The sequence below is a fragment of the Balaenoptera acutorostrata genome, chromosome 6 (genome assembly GCF_949987535.1).
Source record: "Balaenoptera acutorostrata chromosome 6, mBalAcu1.1, whole genome shotgun sequence".
NCBI classification, from domain to species: domain Eukaryota; kingdom Metazoa; phylum Chordata; class Mammalia; order Artiodactyla; family Balaenopteridae; genus Balaenoptera; species Balaenoptera acutorostrata.
This window is the reverse complement of record NC_080069.1, coordinates 40,111,285-40,137,745: the sequence shown is the minus strand read 5'-3', so window position 1 is coordinate 40,137,745 and position 26,461 is coordinate 40,111,285. Positions and strand designations below refer to the sequence as shown.

At 37.6% G+C, this 26,461-nt stretch overlaps 1 protein-coding gene across 5 annotated transcripts in view; it reads left to right on the top strand.

The window, feature by feature from the left end:
• Window positions 1-1,788: 1,788 nt before the first annotated feature.
• Window positions 1,789-26,461, top strand: part of NAA35 (N-alpha-acetyltransferase 35, NatC auxiliary subunit) — a 94,482-nt gene continuing 69,809 nt past the window's right edge. Inside the window, exons 1-6 of one of the 5 annotated variants that reach the window (XM_057549295.1) lie at window positions 1,789-1,918; window positions 2,767-2,895; window positions 13,726-13,759; window positions 19,126-19,240; window positions 20,105-20,179; window positions 22,486-22,653. In XM_057549295.1, the coding sequence (XP_057405278.1) occupies window positions 2,772-2,895; window positions 13,726-13,759; window positions 19,126-19,240; window positions 20,105-20,179; window positions 22,486-22,653 (516 nt within the window). In that variant the 5' untranslated portion in view covers window positions 1,789-1,918; window positions 2,767-2,771. Of the gene's footprint in view, window positions 2,050-2,766; window positions 2,896-13,725; window positions 13,760-19,125; window positions 19,241-20,104; window positions 20,180-22,485; window positions 22,654-26,461 lie in introns of all 5 variants that reach the window. The other 4 variants (XM_057549296.1, XM_057549294.1, XM_057549299.1 and 1 more) reach the window with 4 other exon arrangements.

Genomic DNA, 26,461 nt, shown 5'->3' with positions numbered 1-26,461 from the left:
TACCTACTATAGGCCAACCACTGCTTTTTATGGTAGGGATACAACTTTGATCAAAATAGTTAAAGCTCCTGCCCTTAGGAAACATTATTCTATATGAGACATGAAGATGTATATTTTTCTGTTTTTAAAATCAACTTTACTGAGGTTTGATTTACACACAGTAAAATGCACACGTTGTGTGTATTTCAATGAACTTTTACAAATGAATTCGGCCATATAACCACCACCATAATCAAGATACAGAACGTTTCCATCCCCTCAAGTCACCTAGCCCTATTCCAATTAATCCTTCCTTGACACCCACCTCGTCTCCTGTCAGTCACTGTTCTGTTTTGTCATGATAGATTAGATTTGTCTTTTTTAGAATTTCATAAAAATGGAATCATACTCTTTTGCTCATACTCTGATTTCCTTTGCTCAGAATAATGTTTTATGAGATTCACATTTTTGCATGTCAAGTAGTCATCCCTGTTTGTCGATAATTACTATTCATTATATGAATAATTACATATCATTGTATGGATATGCCACAGGTTGTTTATCCATTCACCAGATGATGAACATTATGGTTGTTTCCAGTTTTTGATCATTAAAAATAAAGCTATGAAGAGGCAAAAACCAGAGCCGATCAGTGGAATGTTAACTATGTAGAAACATCTGCTAAAACACGAGCTAATGTTGACAAGGTATTTTTTGATTTAATGAGGGAAATTGGAGCCAGAAAGATGGAAGACAGCAAAGAAAAGAATGGAAAAAACAAGAGGAAAAGTTTAGCTAAGAGAATCAGAGAAAGATGCTGCATTTTATAATCAAAGCCCAAACTCCTTTCTTATCTTGACCATACTAATAAATATAATTTATAAGCTTTGCCATTGAAGGCTCAGTTGACTGAAATTACTTTAACATTTTGGAGATCATGTATCTCTAAAAGCATGAATTGGAACTGCACTGAAAGTCAAATTCACTTAAAAAAGAAATTAATGTGGCTTCACCAAGAAAAAAAAAAAAAAAGCTTTTGTGTGTGCACATTTTCATTTCTAAGTAAATACCTAGGAGTGTAATTGTTGGATCACGTAAATGCATGATTAATTTTATAGTAAAAAACAAACTGTTTACCAAAGTGGTTGGACCATTTTGGATTCCCATCAGGAACATATGAGAGGTCCAGCTGCTCCATGTTGTCAACATTTGATACCGTCTTTTAAATTCTGGCCATCTTAATGGCTATGTAGTGATAAGCATGCGTTTCGTTTCCTACCCATACTAGTCTACTTATGTAACCCCACTTTAAAACTGATCATTTTATTAATTTCAGGAAAAATCTAAACCATGTAAAGGGTGTAAAAGAAAATAACTGGCTTGATTCTGCTTATATTTTGTTTCCATTTTTCCGCATGAAATCCCCAGGCTCTCTAGGAAACATAAAACCGGTGTCAGGCAGGCTCTTCATTCAAGGCCCCAACATCTAAGGCCTGCACGTACTTCCACCGCTTCCTCGCGCCTCCCCGACACCTTTCTAAGAATTTCCCAGGGAACCGCGCGGCGCGAAGCGGGGCGGGCTCTGGGTCCCCAGGCTCCGCCCCTTACCGGCACCCACCCACTACCCAGAACAAGGCCGCAGGTTGGAGAAAGAAGGTAGCTTCCGGTCTCGCGACTGGCTCTAATCCCGCGAGAAGAGAAGATAGCCGCCCCGGCCGAAGGCGGTCGGTAGCAAGGAAGGGGGTGTGGCCGGGGGGCGCGAAGTCCCAAGGCGTGAGGGAGAGGAGGCGGGGTCGCGCGCACCGGGCGTACGCATGCGCGCACGCGGCCGGTCGGGCTGGGCTGAGAGGGGAGGGGTTGGCGGCGGCGGCCCAGGCGGCGTCGGTATTTCCGCGATCTGGACGGTGCGTGGCGGCGCGGTTGGCCACGGGAGAAGTAGGTAGGGACCGCCGTGCGGAGCCATTGAGACTTCTTCCCTCCCGTGTCAGAGAGCCGCAGCCCCCCGCGCGGGTGGCGGACCCTGGGGACGCCAGGTCACCCTGCGGCCCCTGCCCACCCGCCGCGCTTCAGGTAGGAGCTGCGGGCCTCCCCGTGCCCGCTGCCCGCCGGGGCCCTGGCCTTACTCGGTGTTATCGGGGCGACGACCTGGCACCGGGCGTGCCAGTTCTCCCGCGCGACGACAGCCCTGTCCTTGCCTCCGTGCCCGTGGGGCTGGGGCCGGGCCGGGCTGACCAGGGTGGGGCGATCCCCTCCTCAGGTGCGCCCCCGCCCTGGGCCCGGCGGCTGGGGCCCGGCGGTGCTCTCCCTCACGCCATGCCCCCCGGACAGGCTGTGTAGGGGTCCGGCCGGGCCGGGCGAGGTTGGCCCGGCGAGCTCCGGGCAGGTGAAGGACCACCTTGACTTGAGTAGTTGCTGGGGTCTTGGGCTTCGAGAGGGGACCCTGAAGAGTGCCTTGGTTATTTGTGGCCAGTGTTGAAAGTAGGAAGCTCTGGAGTTGGTTCTTTTTGGGCCGGTGGTGGGATGGTTTGTGATTCTGTCTTCCTAAATAGGCAAACTGTTTGAGTCCTGGTAGATGGTGGGCTCTTATTAAATGAGCAGCAGCAGTGTTAATTGACGTGGGATTTAATTGCAGTAAGGTAGTTTTTTACAGTGCGGTCCTCAAACTCAGAAGTGCTCTGCTTAAAGAGTTTAGTAAGACTTTCATCCAATACTTAAACGCACATGGTTTGCAAATACTCTTGCCCCGAAAGCTACATCCTCTCTTTTACACCAATATTAATTTTATAGGAATAATGGTTATGAAAGCTTCTGTAGACGATGATGATTCAGGATGGGAGCTCAGTATACCAGAAAAGATGGAAAAAAGCAATACAAACTGGGTGGACATAACCCAAGATTTTGGAGAAGCTTGTCGAGGTGAGTTTGAATTTTTGAATTAGAAGTTCAAAATTTGGGAAAGGGTGCAATAAAAATGTGGATTGTGATTTCTAAACTATCTCAATAAGTTTAAAAAAAATCAACATGTGTGGTTTATCGAGTTTGTTAACAACACTTATTCATTCTCTATCTTCTGATTTTAACTTTCATTTAAAGCCAGTTTATATAGGATATAGCATTAAATACAGATGTTCAGGCAGTTTCTTGGGTTAAAATTTTCTAACTTTTAAGTAACAGGTTAGAGAGCACATAGCAATAATTTCAAACTGTGGAAATATGAATTCTGTTGCCCTAAGGACGGGACTATTATTGTATATTTGAGGTTTGAAAATAATCAGATCATGTCATTCCCTGCTTAAGATCCTCCAGTGGCTTCCTGTTGCATGTAGAGTAAAATTCAAACTTCTTCCCTTTGGCGTATGTGATCTAGTGTCTGCCTCAGACTTTTTTTGTACCACTGCTTCTCTAGACTCATTATGTTTAGTCATGAGATCCTTATCTCATTAAACACACCAAGGTCGTGTCCCCAGGTCTTTACATAGCCGGCTTCTTCCTGACCACTTAAATGTTACTGTCCCAGGGACTTCTCTGGTGGTCCAGTGGTTGAGACTCAGTGCTCCCAATGCAGGGGGCCCAGGTTCCATCCCTAGTGAGAGAACTAGATCCTGCATGCCACAACTAAGACCCGGTGCAGCCAAATAAATAAATAAATGTTTAAAAAAGAAATGTTACTGTCCCAGTGAGGTCTAACAGCCAATCTAAGCAGATTTATCCCCTCATTCTCTTCTATCCAGCTCCCCCTCAGTTGAATCACCCTGCTTTATTTTCTTCATAGCACTTATCTACTGTGAGAAACCATCATTTTCAGTTACCTTTTGTTGTTAGCCTCACCCACTGAAATATAAGTTCTGTGAGTGCAGAAATCCTGTCGATAACCCTAGCACACAGAACAGTGCCTGGTACATAGTAAGTTCAGTAGATGCTTGGGCATAAATGATTGGAGAAATAAGCATGTTTGTTGTTTGAGAAGAAAGAGCCTTAGGGAGAGAATGAAGGTAAGAGAAAGGAACAAATGATAGAGTGAGAGCTTGAACTTTAAGAGAGGATGGGATCAAGAACATTGTAGAGAAATTAACCTCAGGAAAAGAATAGGGACTTACTGAGACAGGAGGAATGAAGGTTAAGATGATGAAGATACAGGTATATTTCTAAGTGGGTGGGGAGGAATGGTGGAGGGATTCACACCTTGATGGCTTCTATTTTCTTGGTGAACGGAGGGTTAGGCTTTTAGTGATGGTGACGTGTGTTTAGAATAGTGCTCTTAGGGAGAGGAGTAAAGACTTGGAGCAGCTGCAGGTGGAAAGGGAGCCAGCTGAGTATAAGCAAAGCGATAACTCATGTGCTTACCCTTCGACTGTTCTGAAATACATGTCCAGTTGAAGTATGCCTAGGTGAGATAGTGGAAAGAACGTTAGACTGAGCGTTGGGTGACTGCCCAAATATGTCTCTCTAAGGGAGAAAGAAGTGTAAGTTACAGTGTAGTTTTTGTGCTCAGTGTTCTTAGACTATTAAGTGGATCACACCTATAATCTCGGATTGATTTTCAGTGACCTATAAAGGTTTTATGAAGTATATATGGCTTGAGTTGGGCCGTAAAGGAGTGGTCAAGTTTCTGTTAAGTGAATGTTAGGGAATTACTCTAAACTGAGATGAACCATTAGAGCCAAAGTTCAGTGAGACTTTATGTTTTTCTCTTTAATATAAATTTATTTATTTATTTATTTATTTTTGGCTGCCTTGGGTCTTCATTGCTGCACGTGGGCTTTCTCTCGTTGCGGCGAGTGGGGGCTACTCTTTGTTGCTGTGCACGGGCTTCTCATTGCGGTGGCTTCTCTTGTCGCGGAGCACGGGCTCTAGGTGCCCGGGCTTCAGTAGTTGTGGCACTCAGGCTCAGTCGTTGTGGCTCGCGGGCTCTAGAGTGCAGGCTCAGTAGTTGTGGCGCACGGGCTCTAGAGCGCAGGCTCAGTGGTTGTGGCGCACGGGCTTAGCCGCTCTGCGGCATGTGGGATCTTCCCAGACCAGGGCTCGAACCTGTGTCCCCTGCATTGGCAGGCGGATTCTTAACCACTGTACCACCAGGGAAGCCCAGAGACCTTTATGTTTGATGAACAGTGAATAATTCTGCTTCTTTGGGGAAGGAACCTTGAGTAGAAAATATGGTTTAATACCTGCTTCAGTGTGGATTGAGAGAGGGTGGCATATCATTTTGTTGCCAGCATCAGACTATCCTATTAAATACTCCTCCATAATTAGCCCTTGTACTGTCTCAGGTGGCTCAAATGTGAGGTATACTTCTTGAAACTAAAAAGTTGATAAAGAATTAATCTTTATGTATGATTTTTGGACTGAAGGCTGTTAGCATTCTTGAGCCTATGGTATTAATACTTTGTTTTCCCCTCCTGAAATAATCAGATTCATAGCCTTGATTATAGGTTAGACTTCTAACACCTTTCTGAAAACTAAATTTAATACACATACCATTACATCTTTTTCTTAACTGTTGCAGTGGTTTCTCTTTGGTAACAGTGTGATGGCATTTGGATAGACTTTGGTGATTTCAGGGGAGGGGAGTACTGTAAAATAATCTGAATACTGATGACAGCGTTTTTCATGCACATTTCTACTTATTCTTTTAGAGGCTCTTCAGAATCTTCTGGATCAAATTCTAACTTTCATCATTTATTTCTTATTGGTCAGATGGCACACATTCCTGCCACATTTCCTATAGCTGACATTGAGGCTTTTTTTTTTTTCTTTTCCAAATTATTTTGAATGTGTAGTGCCATCACTGTTATTTTACCTGATATGTAACATATCATTCGTCTAAATTACACCTCTGAGCTTCCCTTCTCTGGGAAACCTTGCCCAATTCAGTCCATCTCATTTTGTTACCTGTAAAGCCTCTGCTCTTTATATTCCACTTGTTTGTCTATATTTAGGTACTTTCTGAATTACAAAGTTACAACTTAGACACTTCACTTAAACATAAATGATCATAAAAGATACACTGCTGCTGCTGCTTCTGCCTGCTAGATTCCCTTCTTCCACACTTGCTCTGCATAGCCAACAACCTCTCCTAGGATGTTGACACCATTAGGTGTCTAGAGCCCAGAGGTAATCCAAGGTCAGCTATAATTACTTTCATTCTTTTTAAACTCTAATTTAGGAGGATATGGGCCCATCCTCTCATCCTATTTTCTTCTCTCTTTGATGGCTTAGTTCATTCTACCTTAGTCAATCTTTATAACAGGTATCACTGTTTAGGACCCCCATAAGCCATCCAGTTCCTTTAGGTCTTGCCCAGTACTTTCAGAAAACTCCTTTTGTTGTTTTCTCTTCTCTCATTTAAAATCCAGGATGCTTAAGCCTCTTATTTCTCTTCTTTCCTGTTGTCTTCTCTCACCCAGAACAATATATTTGTTTTTAAGAATAAATGAATATTCTAAGGCCATGTTTCTTCAAACCAGAGAATATCTGGATCTTGTACTTCAGAAGTATGAGAACCTGTATTACATGAAATGCTGTCATTGTGGGTGATTGCCAGGAACCAGCATAATTATGAACACAAGCTTGGGCCCTGACACTGTAGCAATACTTGATTATAATGTTATCATCCATTTGGTCTGGAATATGTTTCTGTAATCTTTTAAAAAGGTTATCATTGAACTGATTGCATAGCATTTAACAATTATTATAGAAGAAGTATAGATTCTTGATAAAATTTTAATGGACTTTCACTCCACCCCCTCAATTCATGAACCCCAGTTTGAGAATCATTGTTCTATGCATTTGCTGTTTGTTACCATTTTATTCTAAGAGGAAAAAGATGGACAAAAATTGTCCTGGTGAAAGATCAGGGCAACCTGTAAAACTTTTTTTTAAGTGATTTTGGTTTTGGAAATGAAAATTATGTTTTCCTTGTTCCATACTATCAGGAATATTTTTAGTGGTGGGGCGTGGATGGGGTGAGCAGCACTGGTAATTGTGGATCATTCTTGTTCTCCACCAGGGGTGATTTTGCCCCTCAAGGGACATTTGCCAATGTCTTGAGACGTGTTTGGCTGTCACGTTCGGGGGTGGGGGTTTGCTGCCGGTGTCTAGTGGGTGCACATTGAGGATGCTGCTAATCATCTGATGCACGGTGTGGCCCCCACAAAAAATAAGCTTTCTGCCCGAAATAGCAGTAGTGCCGCTAGTTCACTCCATTTAGATTACTTTTAAGAATGTTCAGCTATCATTTAACCTCTTTGACCTTGGATTTTTTTAGGAAAGGAACACGTGGATGTCATAAGACCTCTAACGACTAGCATTAAATAGCACATGCAGTAGGAAGGGAATGGGACCTTTGTTGCATTTTGAAGGCTGTTCTTACCAGATTTCCCCCTAATCTTGTATTGTTTATCCTGCTCTATGTTAGGAGCTTTGGTCAATAGAAAAGGTGTCCTCAGAAGTCACTATTTTCCCCCTGTTAGTTGGTTATTTTAGTAATCATGATTCTAGATAGCAGGCTTTTATTGCTGTTTCTTGATTCCCCCCACTCCCATTTGGGCGTTATCTATGGACTTCCCCCCACATAGTTAGAGCTATGCAAATATTATTCATAGCTGAGCCAAAGAGTAAAACTGTTGTTGCTTTTCCCTTCCTACACATTTCTGTTTTATGCAAAAAATATTTATTCAGAAACCATGTACTTGTCATTAATTCTACCTTACACCCTTCACCAGTTGTCTAAATCTTCTTAAGACATTCAGGCACATCAGACATCCTATTGTGTTTAATCTCCATAAAGAAATTTCTTCTCAAGTCTCTTACTTTGCTCAGATCTGGACTTTTGCCTTTTGTACCTGGTGTGATCCTGAGATCTTCCTTCATCATCAACCTGGGGTTTCTTACTTTTCTCCCTTGTTTTGATTAGACATCTTTATTATCTTCCTGAGTAAAACACATGGGAGATACAGTTTTTTGAGACTCTGGGTGTCTGAAAATGTCTTTATTGTATCCTCCCGCTTTATTGATAATACATCTGGGTACGTTTGAGAATTTTGAGCGCATTGCTCAAGTGTCTGATGACATTCTGATTACTGAGCTTTCATATGTAACCTTTTAGTATCTTCTCTTTGTTCCCCATGTCCAGAACTTTCACAATGGTTTGCTTTGTTGATGACTCTGGAGCCCTTTCACTTTGATCTTTCAGTTCTGGGGAATTTTCTTTTTTTTTTTTTTTTTTCTTAAAAATAGTTTTATTTTAAATCCAAATGAATTTTTAGTTTAAATCCAAACTTTTACAAAAACTAAACACTTTCTTGATTAAGTATATACCAAAAATATCAATGATTTAACTTGCTTCTGTGTATAGTTTTTCCAAACATGAGCACCACCATGATCATTACCATTACAACTATAGCATTCCTTTTTTTTTTTTTTTTTAATTAATGTATTTATTTATTTTTGGCTGTTTCGTCTTCGTTGCTGCATGTGGGCTTTCTCTAGTTGGGGCGAATGGGGGCTACTCTTCATTGCGGTGTGTGGGCTTCTCATTGCGGTGGCTTCTCTTGTTGTGGAGCACAGGCTCTAGGCTTGCAGGTTTCAGTAGTTGTGGGACACGGGCTCAGTAGTTGTGGCTTGAGGGCTCGAGAGTGCAGGCTCAGTAGTTGTGGTGTGTGGGCTTAGTTGCTCCGCGGCATGTGGAATCTTCCCAGACCAGGGCTCAAACCTGTGTGCCTTGCATTGGCAGGCGGATTCTTAACCACTGCACCACCAGGAAAGTCCCACGGCATTCTTTTTTAAAACTTGTTTTTCATCCAGAATTTCACACGTTAATTTTTCAGTTGGATATTTAAATTCCACTATTAATCATTAATCACAGAAATGGCAGTCAAAGATATCCTCCGATCTTCCTTACTCTGACCCTCTCTCTTTTCACGTGGCTTTCTGAGTTTGGCAATTGTCAACAGATTTACGGAGCTGCGGGAAGAAGCTGATGATATACGGAGCTGCGGGAAGAAGCTGATTACCCCATTTCATTCTTCCTTCCCTCTGTAATTCCTATGTCTGTGTAAGGATAGGCTCTCCACTTCAATACAAGTCTTGCACAGGATGTTCTACACATATATTTTTGTATATTTATTGAAAAAAATCCGTGTATAAATGGACCCACGCAGTTCAAACCCATGTTGTTCACGGGACAACCGTAGATCCTTCACACGCCTTCTCAACACTGCACTCCACGTAACCACTGAATGACAAACATGGATGGGTTCATTTATCTTGAGTCTTTCTTCTATTATATGTGGAATCTCCTATTCAAGTCTGATAGATTTTTGCTTCCGTTTGGTCTTTTCTGTTTCACATATTCTGTGGGGAACTTTCTTGAATTACTCTATTTCCTCTTTGTTTTTTTCTCTATTCACATTATGGAGTGTTTACTTTTTGGATATTGAAACGTCTAGGCTGATTATCTGTTTTTTTTTGTTATGCTTTCTTGCCCATTTTCCATCTCTTTGTATTTTTCCTCAACGCTATGGACTGAATGTTTGTGTCCCCCCAAATCATATATTGAAACCTAATGCCCAATGTGATGGTATTAAGAGGTGGGGCCTTTGGGAGGTGCTTAGGTCATCATAGTGGAGCCCACATGATTGGAATTGATGTTCCTATGAAAGAAACCCCACAGAGCCTCCCTAGTCCCTTTTGCCATGTGAGGTTATAGTGAAAAGATGGCTGTCTAGGAAGTGGGCCCTCTCCAGACACTGAATCTGGTGGTGCTTTGATCTCAGACTTTCTAGCTTCCAGAACTGTGAGAAATAAAAGTTTGTTATTCATAGGCCACCCAATTTATGGTATTTTGGTTATAGCTGCCTGAGTGGACTAAGACTCTTAATTTAATTTTTCTTTTCTGCTGTAATGTTTTTAATTTCTAAGATTTTTTCCCTCTGAATGTTTCTTTTTTTAATAAAAGTAGAGTGTTCTTGTTTCAGGGTTGCACTATTTTTTCTCTCAAAGAATAATAATAGTTCTTTTGAAATTTTGTTTCCCAATGTAGTGTCTTTCCTCCAACTTGCCTTTTTTAGTTTGTTTTCTTTGGTTTCTATCTTTCGTGTTAGGGGATTACTTCAGATATCTAAGAATCCTTTGTTGCCTGTCGAATGGGGGGGGGGCTGCCAAAAAGCCAGCTGGAAGCTCCGAATTTTTGAGCAGGACTCTTCTGCTATGAACGCCAGTATCAGGTGATCTGACTTGGCTTTTGTGTTGGAGAACCTCTGGTGTCAGTTATTTAGCTCCTTCCTCTTGGAAAGATTATATTCTGTAGAGAAAATTTATCTAATCTCCTGCTTGAGGTTGAAGATTTGACTGTCTGCCTGTGATTTAACAGTTAAGTGGGGGAAGAGGTCTGGAATTTTCACATATTCACTTAATGCCCCCTCTTTCCAGTACTGAACCCTACCCTTCAAATAACCTTCTGTCCCTGGAGATTTTTTGGTTTGCCCTTTTCAAAGAAAGCCTTCAGTATTATCCAGGGTGAGGGAGGGGTAGTTATCTTGTTCTATAAATTAGGGCAGGGCTCTGGGCTGTCTGATGACTCAGTTCTCTATATTTTAGCCCATCTTTATATCCTCACTTTCAGAGGTAAGTGGTAAATCGGATTGGTTTTGGCTTTCTCCACTGCTGGTTTTATTTTTCTTGGGTTTGCTAGGAAACGTCTTTCTGTTTCCAAGTTTCCCTAATTTTGTTGTATTATTTCTGTACCTATTTTTCCTCTTCCTTTAGGTTCATAGCTTTCTTTAAAAAAGAAATTTATTATTTTCCTTTAATTGTTTAAATGAGATTTCAGGAGGGAGTTAAAGGTTGTTGCATGTGTTCAGTTGGCCACCTTTACCCAGGGGTAAACTTTAATTCATCTGTTTAATTATCACTGTACAACGGTATTGGATTCCAGCTATATCATAGATTCAGTAGGGCCTTCATAGCGACCCTAGCAGTGAACTTAACCATCATGTACAATGTTACGCGTAGAAATATATTCAAAGATCTGTAACACCAGTTTTCAAATGATCTTCTCATTTATAAGAGGGTAAAATGTATTTGCGTTGTCAAATAGTTCCATGTTTTTCTCATCCCGTTAGATTACTTTTCTTCAGGAGAATGATCGTATGCTTCAAGTGCTTAGCACTGCTGCAAACCCAAACTCCAGCTACAAGTTATAGTTCATTGTTCATTGCCAAGGCAAAAGGGAGGATGTCCTAAGGAACTTTAACAGAATCATCTAGTACAAGCCTTCATTTTACAGATGATAAAATCAGGGCCCAGAGTGATCAACTTGCTTCTAGGTCTGTGGAGTGTTCAGTGAAGCTATTTGGTACCCAAATCTACCCTAAGTATATGGTAAATTATTACAGCAGTTCTCAATTTTTTGGTATCAGAACCCCATTATACTCTTAAAAATACCCTCTTATGCTTTTAAAAAGTGTTGTTTATGTGTATTATATGTATATTGATGTTTACAGTATTAGAATTTAAAACAAATTTAAAAAATACTTGTTCATTTGAAAATGGTAATAAACCCATTGCATGTCAACATAACATTTTTAAAATGAAAAATGTATTTTCCAAAACAAAGAACAACTTTGAAGAGTGGCATTATTTTATACTTTTGAAAATCTCTTTGATGTCGGCATAATAGAGGGCACCTGAATTCCCTATCTGCTTCTGTGTTCAGTCTGTTGCCACATGTCGTTTTGGTAGAAGTATAGGAAGTATATCAGGCCTCACCAAATATGTAGTTAAAAGATGGTGGAACCTTTTCAGGTAATTGTGGGTATTCTTTGCTACTATACCAAAACTAGGCAGGTGGTAGTTTCTTAAAGATTAAGTTTGCAGTGTGGAATCTGAAAGCATATCAGTGGACCTTTCATGCTGTGTTACATAAAGTATATTGGTCTGTCTAGAACGTTGAATGGATCTTTTATCCATGCCTGATTTTGTAACATGCATTGCTATTTGCAAAATATTGGTTTAGTGAGTTAAGCACATTTTCCAAGTGTTGACACACTTCATTATACAGTATTAAAAAGCACATTTGTTAATATCGCCACAGTATCCTCAGGATAGCCTTTTTAAGTATTGGGACACTGTCAAGTTCACAGTGGCAGATACATGTTTTCCAAAATTCTGATTTTTTCTTGAAATCTCAAATTTTATCACTGGCAATAAACCTTGTCAGTTATTTTCCTAAAGTGACAAACTCATTTATTTTCAAGAAAATGCCATATTGACAAGTCTGAATAACTATAATTTGTCACTGTTCTTTCAAGTAAAAGTGGTGTTCCATGATAGTTGTGCAAGAGCTTTTCCTTGAGACAGTCTCTTACTTTGGTAAGCAGAGGAAGTGTTTATGTATACTTCCCATTTGTCAAATAGAATATTAAAAAGATGTATTCCAAGATTGAAATTTAATTACATGTATCAGGACCAGCCCTAGGATGAAGTGAGTGAGGCAATTAGGGTACAAAATTTAAGAAGGCACTACTTGAAAGTACCTCCTTAAATTTTGCACCCTACATGCCTTACTTGCACTCTGGTCCTGGCCCTGAGATTAATAATTTTTACTGTTCCATCAAGGACTTCTTAAGTGAAAGTGCATGGAAGTGAAGAATACACTGTTTAGCTTGGGGCCACTGTCTTGATTTGTGCTGAAGCTACAGAGTTTTGCCCTTTTCCTCTTTACACCATTGCTTTTGCATCATCGTTGTAAATGTCAACACAATGAAAAAAAGTTTAGTATTATTTACAAAATGTATTAGTATTATTTTAGTATTTTAGTTTTAGTATTATTACAAAATGACTTTAACATCACAGACTCCTGGGTTCTCAAACCATCTTTGAGAACCACTGTCTGTTCTATTATGCTTCATTATAGTATTTTGATAAATGCTTCTCATTGATTTATCTGTTTCAGTACATGGAACTTTAAAAAATGAATGTCATTTAACTTATTAGCTAGGGAGATTAGTAATATTCTGAGAACTGCTTCTTTATGTCTTCCACAGGAGTTGACCATCAACATTTAAGCTACTTAAAAATGATACAATAGTGGTTCTCCCTTTACTTGCACATTGAAATCATCTGGCGTACTTTAAAACCACTCTGTGGGTCCCACTCCTAGAATTTGATTGGTTTGGGGTGCTGATTGGACATTGGGGTTTTCAAAAGCTCCCCAGTTGATAGTGATATGCAACCAAGGTTGAGAACTGCTGCTTTATGGAGGATTAACACTCTTTTGATCAGCTGTTTATGCAGGTGTTTTCTACATTATTTAAATAAAATGTAATAAAAAAATAGTTTCGACACTGTTCCTGGGACAAAAAGAGATTAGATTATGATGCCAAGTAGGTTAAAAACAACTTGAGAAATAGCATACAGTTCTGTGAAAAAGTTTACTTAGGGAGAAATGTATTAGTGGTTTTTTTAAAATGAGGCTGATAATTCTGGTTGTATTATTGTAGCCTGTGATGGGTCACTTGTTAATTCTCAGAAGTTCAATTTATAGTTAGTGTTTAAATATTCACTGTGTAGAAGACATTATATTAGTAATTGAGTAGAAATAACATGACCATTTCTTAGAAAATGAAGTTTAAAGGACTGCAAGCACATTTTTCAGGTGCTAATATTTTGTTTCATTTTTTTCTTAGAATTCACAGTTAAATATAAATATGGTATTATTCAAAAGATTTTTCTCTTTGTTTCTTTTAGAATTAAAGTTGGGAGAACTGCTTCATGATAAGCTGTAAGTATTTGTGTCCTTTGAAATAGTGTAGTGTAATATTTCCATCTATTTTGTCTCCTGTGCAATAGTATTCCTTGAAGTCTGAGTAATTTTACATTTCAAAGCTGTAAGAATAACACTGATTATATATTTTTAACCTTGGTCAGCTGTTTTGGGGCAGCTGACCTTAGTCGTGATAGGAAGTGGTTGTACCTAGTGAAACTGTGACTTATGGTCATTCCTTGAGGGTAGGTGTACAGGATGTGGAATTTCTTGAGAAAAGGTATTGGTTGCATGTCGTATGTGATAACGCTGGTTGATGACCAGAGGTAGGTGATTAAATGCCTAGATGAAAGTAGATTGAGAATCCCTAGAAAGGTAAATGAAAGGAAATTCTTGATTATATTTATACTCCCATAGATAGCCTCAGTTCCCATACTGCTGTGGCCAGACTCAATTTTCAAGGTTGGGAGTATGAAATTTTAAATTAGTAAGTAGACAAGATTGGACATTTGTTAGGGGAAGTAGAAACTTGAAGTTTAATTCTTCTCAGACTTTAGTGACATCAGAATCATCAGAAGGGTTTTAAAACACAGATTTCTGGAACCCACCCCCAGAGTTCCTTATTTAGTAGGTCTAGTGTGGGATCACAGAAGTTGCATTTCTCAAGTTCTCAGGTGAGATTGATGCTGCTGATCTAGGGACCACACTTTGAGAACCACTGTAGGTCATCATTTTGATGTCACAGGCAGTGATAGGAAGGATATAATGAAATCAAACCATAAGCTAATGCAGGAAAGAATGTGGCTCCTGACTATGGAACAACATTTGAGAGAGGGCCGCTAGAGGGACATAGCCCTCTTCATTTCCCCAAGGTTTTAGACACTGAGCCCAGGGATCATGATTGCCAGCAGCCTGCCCTGGCCATCTATTAAATTTGTATCCTTTTAATCCATATCTTCTTTAACTGTCATTTCTTTTCCCCCTAGCATGTATGGTCTTCTAGCCTTCTATGTCATTTACTTATCTTTATTGTTTGTTTCCTTCCACTAGAACGTAAGCCCCATGAGACAGGCAAGTTTTTTTTGCTCACTCATGTATCTCAAGTGCCTAGAACAGTGCCTAGCACATAAGCAGGCACTCAGTATTTGTTGAATGCATGGAATAGCTAACTTAATGCTACTCTGGTTTCTGTAGCAATTTTACTAATAAAGCAAATACCTTATTTTTAAAAAAATTTTTTTATTTTTAAAAAAAGCAGTATAACTGCTTTACATTGTTGTGTTAGTTTCTGCTGTACAATGAAGTGAATCAGCTATATGTATACTTATATCCCCTCCCTCTTGAGCCTCCCTCCCACCCCCCACCCCACCTGTCTAGGTCATCACAGAGCACCGAGCTGAGCTTCCTGTGCTTTATAGCATGTTCCCGCTAGCTGTTTTATGCATGGTAGTGTATATATGTCAATCCTAATCTCCCAATTTGTCCCACCCTTCCCTGCCGCCTGTGTCCACATGTCCGTTCTGTACATCTGTGTCTCTGTTCCTGCCTTGCAAATAGGTTCATCTGTACCATTTTTCTAGATTCCACATATATGCATTAATATACGATATTTGTTTTTCTCTTTCTGGCTTACTTCACTCTGTATGACAGACTCTAGGTCCATCCACATCTCTACAAGTGACCCGATTTTGTTCCTTTTTATGACTGAGTAATATTCCATTGTATATATGTACCACATCTTCTTTATCCATTCATCTGTTGTTGGACATTTAGGTTGTTTCCACATCCTGGCTATTGTAAATAGTGCTGCAATGAACATTGGGGTACCTGTGTCCTTTTGAATGGTTTTCTCAGGGTATATGCCCAGTAGTGGGATTGCTGGGTCATATGGTAGACTTTATTGATCTAGGGTTTTAATTGTGCCATTAACAGCTTTTCTTTAGTTGTTTTCATATAAGCAATAAACGGATACTTTGTTTTTAACAAATTTAAACATTAGAGATGAAGCAGAACTTCCCATGACACCATCTCTCCAACACAATCTCTGTTCTTTGCTTGGAGATAGTCATTGTTATAAGTCATCAGATTGTTACATGTCCTGGACCTATAAAAAATATATATACGTGAATGAAATCTATAAAACTAGTTAACTGTAAATGGGGATATATAGTACAGTATTCAGCTATGCCATTTTTTATGTAAGGGACTTGAGCATCTGTGGAGGCTCCTGGAGCCAACCCCCTGTATAGCAAGGGTCGACTGTGTGTATTCTGCAAATTCCCCACCCCCCCTTTCAGTATATCTTGGAGATCTTTCCATGTTAGCTCCACCTTGTTCATTTTAACTGCTGCTTTTTATTTTATAAAATGACTGTACCATAATTTGTTCTATGGTATCCCTATTGATGGACATTCAGATTGCAACATTTTTTGGTAACATGGGAAAATTGAAAACATTTAATTTATACAAGCCTCTTTATACATATACATGTGCAAATGATTTTTAGGATAGAAGCCCAGAAATCAAATGACTGGATATTAATGGATTCAGCCAAATTTTTTCCCTCACAAAAGTCTTTATCAATTTACACTAACACCAACAGCATATGAGAGTACAAATTAAAAAAAAAAAAGTTTCCTTACCCCGCCCGCCCGCCAAAAACCAGCATCATTTTGTTTTGCATTACTTGATTACATTAGAATTTGAATAGCTTTTTACTTTTTTATTAATAGTTTATATTTTCTCTTCTGTTAATTATCCATTCATGTCCTTTGCCTACTTTTCTTTGGATTATTTGCCTTTTCCTATTTGTATGAGTTAGTTATATATTCTGGATATTAACTTTTTCAAAATTACCTATATTAAAAATATTTCCCCTAGATAATTGTCAGTGTTTTAACTGACTGGTTTATTGTTGCATATAAATTTTTAATATTTTACACAGTTGGAGTTATCAACTTTTTTCTTTGTAGCTTTGTAAATTACTAAAAGAGTTTTTGTTTGTTTGCTTATTTTAGGTTTAGAACTTAGATCTGCCTGGGGTTTGTTTTATTAAATTGCGTAAATCAAAGATTTCACTTTTTCAGGATAGTTAGCCATTTGTCTTAATAGTATTTATTGACTAATACACTGTTTTTCCACTAATTTGAAATTCCACCTTTATCATATGTACTTCCTACAAAAACATGGCTTTGGATTGTTTTTTCTTCATCTGTGTATGCTAGAATGCTTTTAATTATTACAGGTTTATAGTATCTTTGATATTTGGTGAATCCCTATTGTTCTATTGAAAAGGTTCTTTTCCATTTTTGCATATTTTCTCTTTCGGCTTGACAAGCTCTTTGAAAAATACCATTTGGGTTTTGATTCGCAACATTGTGTCAGATTTATAGATGAGAGTTTTCTTCAGTATGCTCATATTGTCAGAGTATCTTAAATTGAAGCATTAAGAGGTTTGATGGATTTCAGGGAGTGTCTCCTTAAAGCTCTTCTTTTTTTTTTTTAATTGAATTATAGTTGATTTACAATGTGTTAATTTCTGCTGTACAGCAAAATGATTGTTATACGTATGTACGTGTTTTTTTATGTATCCTTTTCCATTATGGTTCATCATAGGACATTGAATATAGTTCTCTGTGCTATACAGTAGGACCTTGTTGTCTATCCATTCTCTATATAATAGTTTACATCTGCTAACCCCAACCTCCCACTGCATCCTTCCCCCAACCCCCTCCCCCTTGACAACCACAAGTGTGTTCTCTATGTCCATGAGTCTGTTTCTGTTTCGTAGATAGGTTCATTTGTGTCATATTTTAGATTTCACATGTAAGTGATATCATACGGTTTTTGTCTTTTTCTGTCTGACTTCACTTAGTATGGTCATGTCTAGGTCCATCCATGTTGCTGCAAATGGCATTATTTCATTCTTTTTTATGGCTGAGTAGTACTCCATTGTATTTATGTACCACACCTTCTTTATCCATTCATCTGTCAGTGGACATTTAGGCTGTTTCCATGTCTTGGCTGTTGTGCAATAGTGCTGCTGTGAACATAGGGGTACATGTATCTTTTTGAATTAAAGTTTTGTCTGTATATGCCCAGGAGTGGGATTGCTGGATCATGTGGTAATTCTATTTTTAGTTTTCTCAGGAACCTCTGTACTCTTTTCCGTAGTGGCTGTACCAACTTACATTCCCACCAACAGTGCAGGAGGGTTCCGTTCTCTCCACATCGTCTCTAGCATTTGTTATTTGTAGAGTTTTTAATGATGGCCATTCTGAGCAGTGTGAGGTGGTACCTCATTGTAGTTTTGATTTGCATTTCTTTAATAATTAGAGATGTTGAGCATCTTTTCATGTGCCTGCTGGCCATTTGTATTTCTTCTTTGGAGAAACGTCTATGTAGGTCTTCTGCCCATTTTTCAATTGGGTTGTTTTTTGTTGTTGTTGTTGAGTTGTATGAGCTGTTTATGTATTTTGGAAATTAAGCCCTTGTTGGTTGCATCATTTACAAATATTTTCTCCCATTCTGTAGGTTGTCTTCATTTTGGTTATGGTTTCTTTTGCTGTGCAAAAGCTTGTAAGTTTGATTAGGTCCGATTTGTTTATTTTTCTCGATGTCTTACTGCTGCTGCTTTTCTGAGAGAAATGATTTAATGTAACCAGGTAGATGTCTTTATTTTCCTGGTAATCTAATGGCTTAGACTAAGCAAAATAGGAAGTCAGTAGCTTGATGGACAGTCAAACTTTCTTTTAGGCTTTTCTTTTCTCATATCTCAATTAAAGATATACTAACTAATCTGTCCACACTACATCACAACTATCTGCTTCTATGTCTAATAAGCTACAAACACCAGACCATAAAAATTTCTGGATTTTATTTTTTTCTTATGTAATGGTCAAAACTTTGGGCATTATAGATGGTAACATGCCAGGTTTTTAGACTTTCAAGGTGTAAAGAAAATGAAAAAAATCTAAAAGTTACATTTGATAATGATTATTCCAAACATAACTTTCTAAGTGTTAAATAGAGAAAATTATTTAAAGAAGGCAAAATGAAATCCATTGTAGATCAGTTGATCTCTTTTTTTCCAAAAACTTCTAATGTGTGAACAGTTTGAAGGAAGAACAAAAACAACTTTGGTTTTAGTTCTTTTCTTGCCTCATAGTACATGTAAAATAATTTGAGTGACAAGTACATGGAAGAATTTTTATGTTAAAGGAAGATTATCTAATTGAAGTAGAAGTGATAGCAAGTTGGGAAGACCAAATACATAAAATAGGGTAGTTATTTAAAGTACTGTAATAATTTTTGTACCATTGTTGGAATCTGGATAAGCTTATTAGTTCATAAACAATTTGTAGAGTCAGTTTTTTTATTTGCAGATTTGGTCTTTTTGAAGCTATGTCAGCCATTGAAATGATGGATCCCAAAATGGATGCTGGCATGATTGGAAACCAAGTTAATCGAAAAGTTCTCAATTTTGAACAAGCTATCAAGGTAGTCACCATTGTGCCTTTTGTGTTTTCTTTTGTTGTTTGTTATTCATATTTTAAAACATTTTGATTAATAACGGAACTCAAACTTAGTATGTTAAAGTGTAATTTTCTTAAATGCCTCTCAGGTATGTAAACAAGCGTTGGTTATCTTTCTCTTTCCATTGAAATTTTAATTGTTTAAGGTCTCCATTAAAAGCTTGCTCTAAATTTGTGTCTGTGTGCATTTTTTAAGTTAATTTTTGAAAGCATTTGAGTATGTATTCATATACCTGGGTAATTGGCTTAGGGATTAAATTTTATGTATTAATGTATTAAGTAAAATGCTCGTGGTAGTGAACTAGATGTTTAACTCAATGAGAATTGATTTAGAAGTTCATTCATAGTTGCCTCAGAGTTTAATTTTTGCGTATTTTGTGAAGAAAGATTTGCTAAGTAAGTGGATAGTGTTAAAAAAAAAATTATGAGTAGTATAGTTAGTTAATTAGTTTAAGGGAAATGTTTAAAACATTTTTTTTCTTTGTAAGTAGTTTTATTTTCTTTGTGAGTAGTTTCAATTCATTAAAACGCTTCATACTTATTAATGTTTAAAACTAATTTGAACTGTGCTTTTAAAATGCTTGTTGGTTTGACTTTATTTTTTTATAAAGGCCTTTATTCTGTTTCAAATTTGAGAGGCTTTGATTTTTCATATTGAAGACCCATTAAGATACATTATTTTTAAGAATACAGAGTTAATTTGGCACCTTAGTTTTATCAGCTGATGAGATAGTTTCCTTAGAACTGATATTTTAAAATATTTACTGTACATAGTAGCCATACATATTTTAAAAACTTATATATATGTCATATTTCCCCTTCTTTTTAGGATGGCACCATTAAAATTAAAGACCTCACCTTGCCTGAATTGATAGGGATAATGGATACATGTTTTTGCTGTTTGGTAAGAGTTAAGATAACATGTTGGTTAATTTAAAAACTGTGACTTACTTGAATTTCAGTTTGGAAGTATATACATCAACATTGAATATGAAATATATGTAATGCTTGGCCTAGTAAGATGTACATAAGATTAGCAGGCCAAGTTATGCTGTAGGAAACAGCATTTTATCTTTTCATCTGAGTGGTTTTAGGTTCTCATTTTCTGGAAGGATATTTTCTTTCCAAGGAAGATAATAATATATAGGCATTATCCAAAGTACCCTTTTTATTCTCACGCTACCCAGGGAAACAAATCTGAAATTGGGAGGTTCCATTAATAAGCATGAAATTGAACCAAAGAGAATTTTGGATTGGCTTTGGATAAGTTTTTTTCCTAATCTAAGGTATACTGAAGTAAACTGGCCATTTTCTACTATGAAGAAAATTTTTTAATGATTTTTATATATATGCTGAATAGGTTGTCTTCCCTGGATCATGTGGTTTAATTGTGGGAAAATTCTCATTTGTACAGCCCTCTTTTCTGCCCCCTTCTTTCTGACTGTCCCTTTCTTTTTTAAACTTGATATTAAATCATTGTCCTTAGAAATAATATAAAATTTCTTCATTTGTGCATCCAGTAAAATACTCATTGATTGCCAGTGTGTGTGAAGTACTTCTGTTATGTATTTTTTGTGTGTATTTTTCACTTTGGTCTTTTTTTTTTTTTTAATAAATTTATTTAATTTATTTATTTTTGGCTGCATTGGGTCTTCGTTACTGTGCGCGGGCTTTCTCTAGTTACGGTGAGCGAGGGCTACTCTTCATTGCAGTGCGTGTTCTTCTCATTGCGGTGGCTTCTCTTGTTACAGAGCACGGGCTCTAGGTGTGTGGGCGTCAGTAGTTGTGGCATGCATGCTCTGTAGTTGTGGCTCGCAGGCTCTATAGGGCAGGCTCAGTAGTTGTGGCTCACGGGCTCTAGAGGGCAGGTTCAGTAGTTGTGACGCACGGGTTTAGTTGCTCCGCAGCATGTGGGATCTTCCCGGACCAGGGCTTGAACCTGTGTCCCCTGCATTGGCAGGCGGATTCTTAACCACTGCGCCACCAGGGAAGACCCTCACTTAGGTCTTATATCAGCTCTGTGAGCTATCTGGTGTCACTCTTATCTATTTGCCTAGGGTTACTTTGCTAGGAAGGGGCATAACCAGAATCATGATCCTGATTCTTCTTCCTCCAAAGCTGTCTGTTTCTCTCAGAGATGTTTTAATTACTCTTTCGCCGTTTACTGTCCCAGTGGAATAGGATAAAAGGAGGCAAGGAGGAGGATTTTTGTCAAAGTTGAGGAACAATTCTGTGAGACTCGGGGCTGTATCTAAGTTTGAACTTTAATAGGCAGATGGTTTTCAGTCTGGAAAGTCTCTCTTCTGCACACTAGTAACGCAAAATACACATCTTAATTAGAGCAGTCTTCATGTGCTTTTCTCATTTTGTAATGTAGCATTTTTTTTTGCTCTATTGCAGAATTCTTGGACTTAGTGTAAATTATAACTGAATAAACTTGGGCAAATTATTTACACTCTCTGACTATTTCTTTATATGTAAGATGAGAAAAATACCGCCTTCCTCAAAGTGTTAGGAAAAAATGAGATAAGATATATGAAAATACCTAGCATAGAACTTAGATATCATAATTACTCAGTTTTGGCTGCTGTTCTTCTAGCTTCTAGCACATGGTACTTGGCTCATGGTAGTCACTCAGTAAAATGGTGTTGCCTGATTATTTTTGTGTTTTAGAAAGATCCCTCTGAATGGGGTTACTGAAGTAGAGGTGGGAGGCAGGGAAACAGTTGCATGGTTTCTTGTAGTAATCCAGGTGAGATGTGATGCACTTGACTGGGTTAGTAATAGTTGGGTTGAAAAAGAAGAGTTGAATGAGTGGCTAAGAACCGGGTTAGCTCTAAAGTTGTGAATTCCTTAATTCATGGGTTTTTATTGACTACATTGTAGAATTGATAGCTTTTGGATGTGATGTAAGGAGGCCCTGTAATTTCATTAATCTCTGAATATTCGCAAACTGAATTATATAAAAGAATGCTTCCCATATCTGTTACTTTAAGGTAATCATGTTTTTAATTCTTGAAAGACTTTAGTTAATGAAAGTGAATTCTAACTGTATTTTGTCTTTTCTGACCTTCCTTTTAATCGTCTTTTAAATCTTGTGATTAATCATATTTATTTGGGCCTGTGGCACTCTGGCCTTTGACTGTTGGATCAGACTTTTCAGACTCTGTGTATCACCTTAAACCTGTGCATTCTTTTATTTCTTTATAGATAACATGGTTAGAAGGCCATTCCTTGGCACAGACAGTATTTACGTGCCTTTACATTCATAATCCAGACTTTATAGAAGATCCTGCCATGAAAGCTTTTGCTCTGGGTATCTTGAAAATCTGTGACATTGCAAGGGAAAAAGTAAATAAAGCTGCTGTTTTTGAAGAGGTAAGATTTTGTAATATAAGAATTCCTGAAGCTCGTTGACCACCTTATTCAGTGTGAAGTATTTAAATGATTGTGTGATATGTATTTTTTTGTCAACATTTATAGTTAAAAATAGTTTTTTAAAGTAATATGCTGTTGATGTTTACAAATATATTGGCTAAAACAATCCAGTTTTCTCCAAGAAAGGACCTTCATCTTAATGTGTGTTCCTTCTGTCAATCTCAGTCTTTAGATAAGAGGGAGCTAAGGAAAACAAAGTTATGAAGAATAATTTAGAATATAAATGTTTTCTTCCACTTAGTACTAAGTACCTCAGCCTGAGGAAGTGTTGTGCATTTTAGACATAGAAAGATTTTTTTCTCTTTATCATAAAAAAAAGATTTCAGATACTGATATTTTAAGGGGAGATGTGATAGCATTTGAAACTATTGATAAGTAATTATTTTTGTTTAATTCTTTACTTTGTTGAAACTGTTTTTTTTTCACACTGTTACTGATACAGAATAAATATCTTAGGCTCCAGCAATGGTTCAGTGCAAAGCTTTTCTAAATTTATATTATGTATATGAGAATAATGAAATATATGCCTAATGTGATTTTCACATTTGAATGTGTGGCTTATGAGTTGTTTATGAAATACTGTGTATTTCTTATACACTCATTGGTTTTTTAGCTACATATTTGAATTGATATGGATGTCATTATGGAAAGTCTTATCCATTTGGATGGAATTTTTTATAAGATTAGTTTGAGTTAAAAAGTGAGAAGAGTCATACAAATTATTTTAAGTACATTCTTAAAGTACACCCAAAAAGACATAAAAAATCAGTGGGAAAGAGAAAGGATTTTTTTACCAAATAGTACTGGAACAATTAGTTAGTACCCTTGAAAATTACTTCATCAGCATTTTACATCTTCCTTAGTCCATTTGGGCTGCCATAACAGCATACCATAGACTGGGTAGCTTATAAACAATAATTTATTTCCTATAGTTCTGGAAGCTAAGAAGTGTAAGATCAAGGCAACAGCAGATTTGGTGCCTGGTGAGGGCCTGCTTCCTGGTTCATCTTTGCACTGTGGCCTCACATGGCAGAAGGAGGGGTGGGCAGCTCTCTGGAGTCTCTTTTATAAGGACACTAATCCCATGTATGAGGGCCCCAGCCTCATGACCTGATCACCTCCTAAAGGCTCCATCTCCCAGTACCATCACATTGAAGGTTAGGTTTCAACATATAAAATTTGATGGGACACATTCAGGCTGTTTACTGCAGTTGATTGATATGTCTTAAGTCTCGATCTATAGGTTCCCCCTCTTTTTTATTTTTTATTTTTTTAAGCCTTGCGACTTTTTGTTAAACAACTCTGTGGGTTCCTCCCAAAGGCCCCACCTCCAAATACTATCGCACTGGGCATTAGAATTTCACATATGAGTTTGGGAGTGAGGGGGGGACACAAACATTCAGTTTATAACAACATCAGAGTAAATTGTAGATAGAAAAAATATTTCAAGTGTAAAAAGTTATTTAAAAATCGGAAGACAGTTTACGGAAATAAAATGACCATTAAACATAAGATTCTTAACCTCACTTTAGAAATGCAAATTAAAACTGTGAGATACCATGTTCTACCTGTAACAGGCACTCACATGCTCTGTGTGTGTGTGTGTGTGTGTGTGTGTGTGTGTGTGTGTGTGTAGGATATGAATAGTCATTATTTCTCTCTTTTTAATCTTTGAAAAGAAAGTTTATTTGGAAATATTTTCCAAATAACAGCAGTTACAGTAACAGCACAAAGAACACCCATATTCAGCTGCTATTAACCTATTATCTCATTTGTTTTTTCAGTTTTTCTCTCATGCATGTATGTATATATGTATTTTTTTTCTCTGAATCATTGCAGAGTAAGTTGTGTACATTATGATCTTCTTCCCTGAGACACGTCAGTATGCACCTTGTAAGGAAAAGGGCACTCTCATACACAACTACAGCACAATTATCAACCTCAGTAAATCTATAATACCAATCCATTACCCATGTTCCATTTCTATCAGTTGACTCAGTAATGTCCTTCTTATCTTTCCCTACGGTATGGGATCCAGTCTAGGATCATGTCCTTCATTTAGCTGCATATCTCTTTAGTGTCCTTTAATCTATAACAGTTCCTTATCCTTTTGTCTCTAATGACAGTAATATTTTTGGAAAATGCAGCCCTCTCCTGCTTTCCCCTTTTTAATAGAATGTTCCTCACTTGGGGTTTGTCTGCTCTTTCTTCATGATTAGATTTATATTATGCAGTCCTGGCTGGCATATGATGTGAGTGATGTTGTGTCCTTCTTATGATATCACATCTGAGGCATACAGTGTCCATCTGCCCCTCAATGGTGATGTGATTTTATCACCCCATCAAGGTGTTTTCTGATTGCTATATGGTTACTTTTTAAAAAACATTTATTTTACTGAAGTATAGTTGATTTACATTGTTGTGTTAATTTCTACTGTATATCATAGTGATTCAGTTATACATATATACACATTCAGTTATACATATATACATATTCTTTTTCATATTTCTTTCCATTATGGTTTATCACAGGATATTGAATATAGTTCCTGTGCTATACAGTAAGACTTTGTTGTTTATCCATCCTATATATAATAGTTTTCATCTGCTAATCCCACACTCCCAATCCATCCCTCGCCCACCCCCTCTTCCCCTTGGCAACCACAAGTCTGTTCTCTGTCTGTGAGTCTGTTTCTCTTTCATAGATAAGTTCATTTGTGTCATATTTTAGATTCCACATATAAGTGATACCATATGGTATTTGTCTTTCTTTTTCTGACTTACTTCACTTAGTATGATAATCTCTAGGTCCATCCATGTTGTTGCAAATGACATTATTTCATTTTTATGGCTGAGTAGTATTCAACTGTATATATACCATATCTTCTTTATGCATTCATCTGTTGATGGACATTTAGGTTGTTTCCATATCTTGGCTGTTGTAAATAGTGCTGCAATGAACTTTGGGGTGCGTGTATATTTTCAAATGATAGTTTTGTCTAGATATATGCCCAGGAGTGGAATTGCAGGATCATATGGCAACTCTAGTTTTTTGAGGAACCTCCATACTGTTTTCCATAGTGGCTGCACCAGTTTACATTCCCATATGGTTACTATATCTAACCTTGCATACATAATAAGCAATCTCTAGGGAAACACTTTAAGATCATATAAATTTCCTGCTCATTAAAGTCTCTCCCTATATATTTAGTATCCATTCATGATACTTGCTTGGACTAATCTTGACTGTGTTGGCTGCAAAATGATGATTTTGAACTCTAGCACTCCCTCCACATTTATTAGTTAGGACAGGATTCCATTATAAGCAAGATTCATACATTTTTTGATGGGAGTGTAAATTCATACAACTTTTTAAAAGAGCAGTTTGGTAATATCTATGACTTAAAATGCATGTCTTGTTTCAGCAGTTTCACTTTTAGGAATTTAGCCTATAAATATATTTGTGCTTATCCCCAAAGGTCTACATACAAGGACATTAATTGTAGTGTTGTTTGCAGTAACTAAAGTCTGGAAACTAATGTCCATCAATAGGAGACTCATTAAATGACACTACACTCATACAGCCAAGTAAGTGTTGTGTAACCTTTACAAAGGAGGAGGTGGGCTTACTTATACAGATGAGATTAGATTTCCAAATTAATATAAAATAAGTTAGGTGTAGAAAAGCATGTGTAGCTTGCTACTGTTTTTGTTTTCTTTTTTCTAAAGAGATAGGTACTTAAATCTT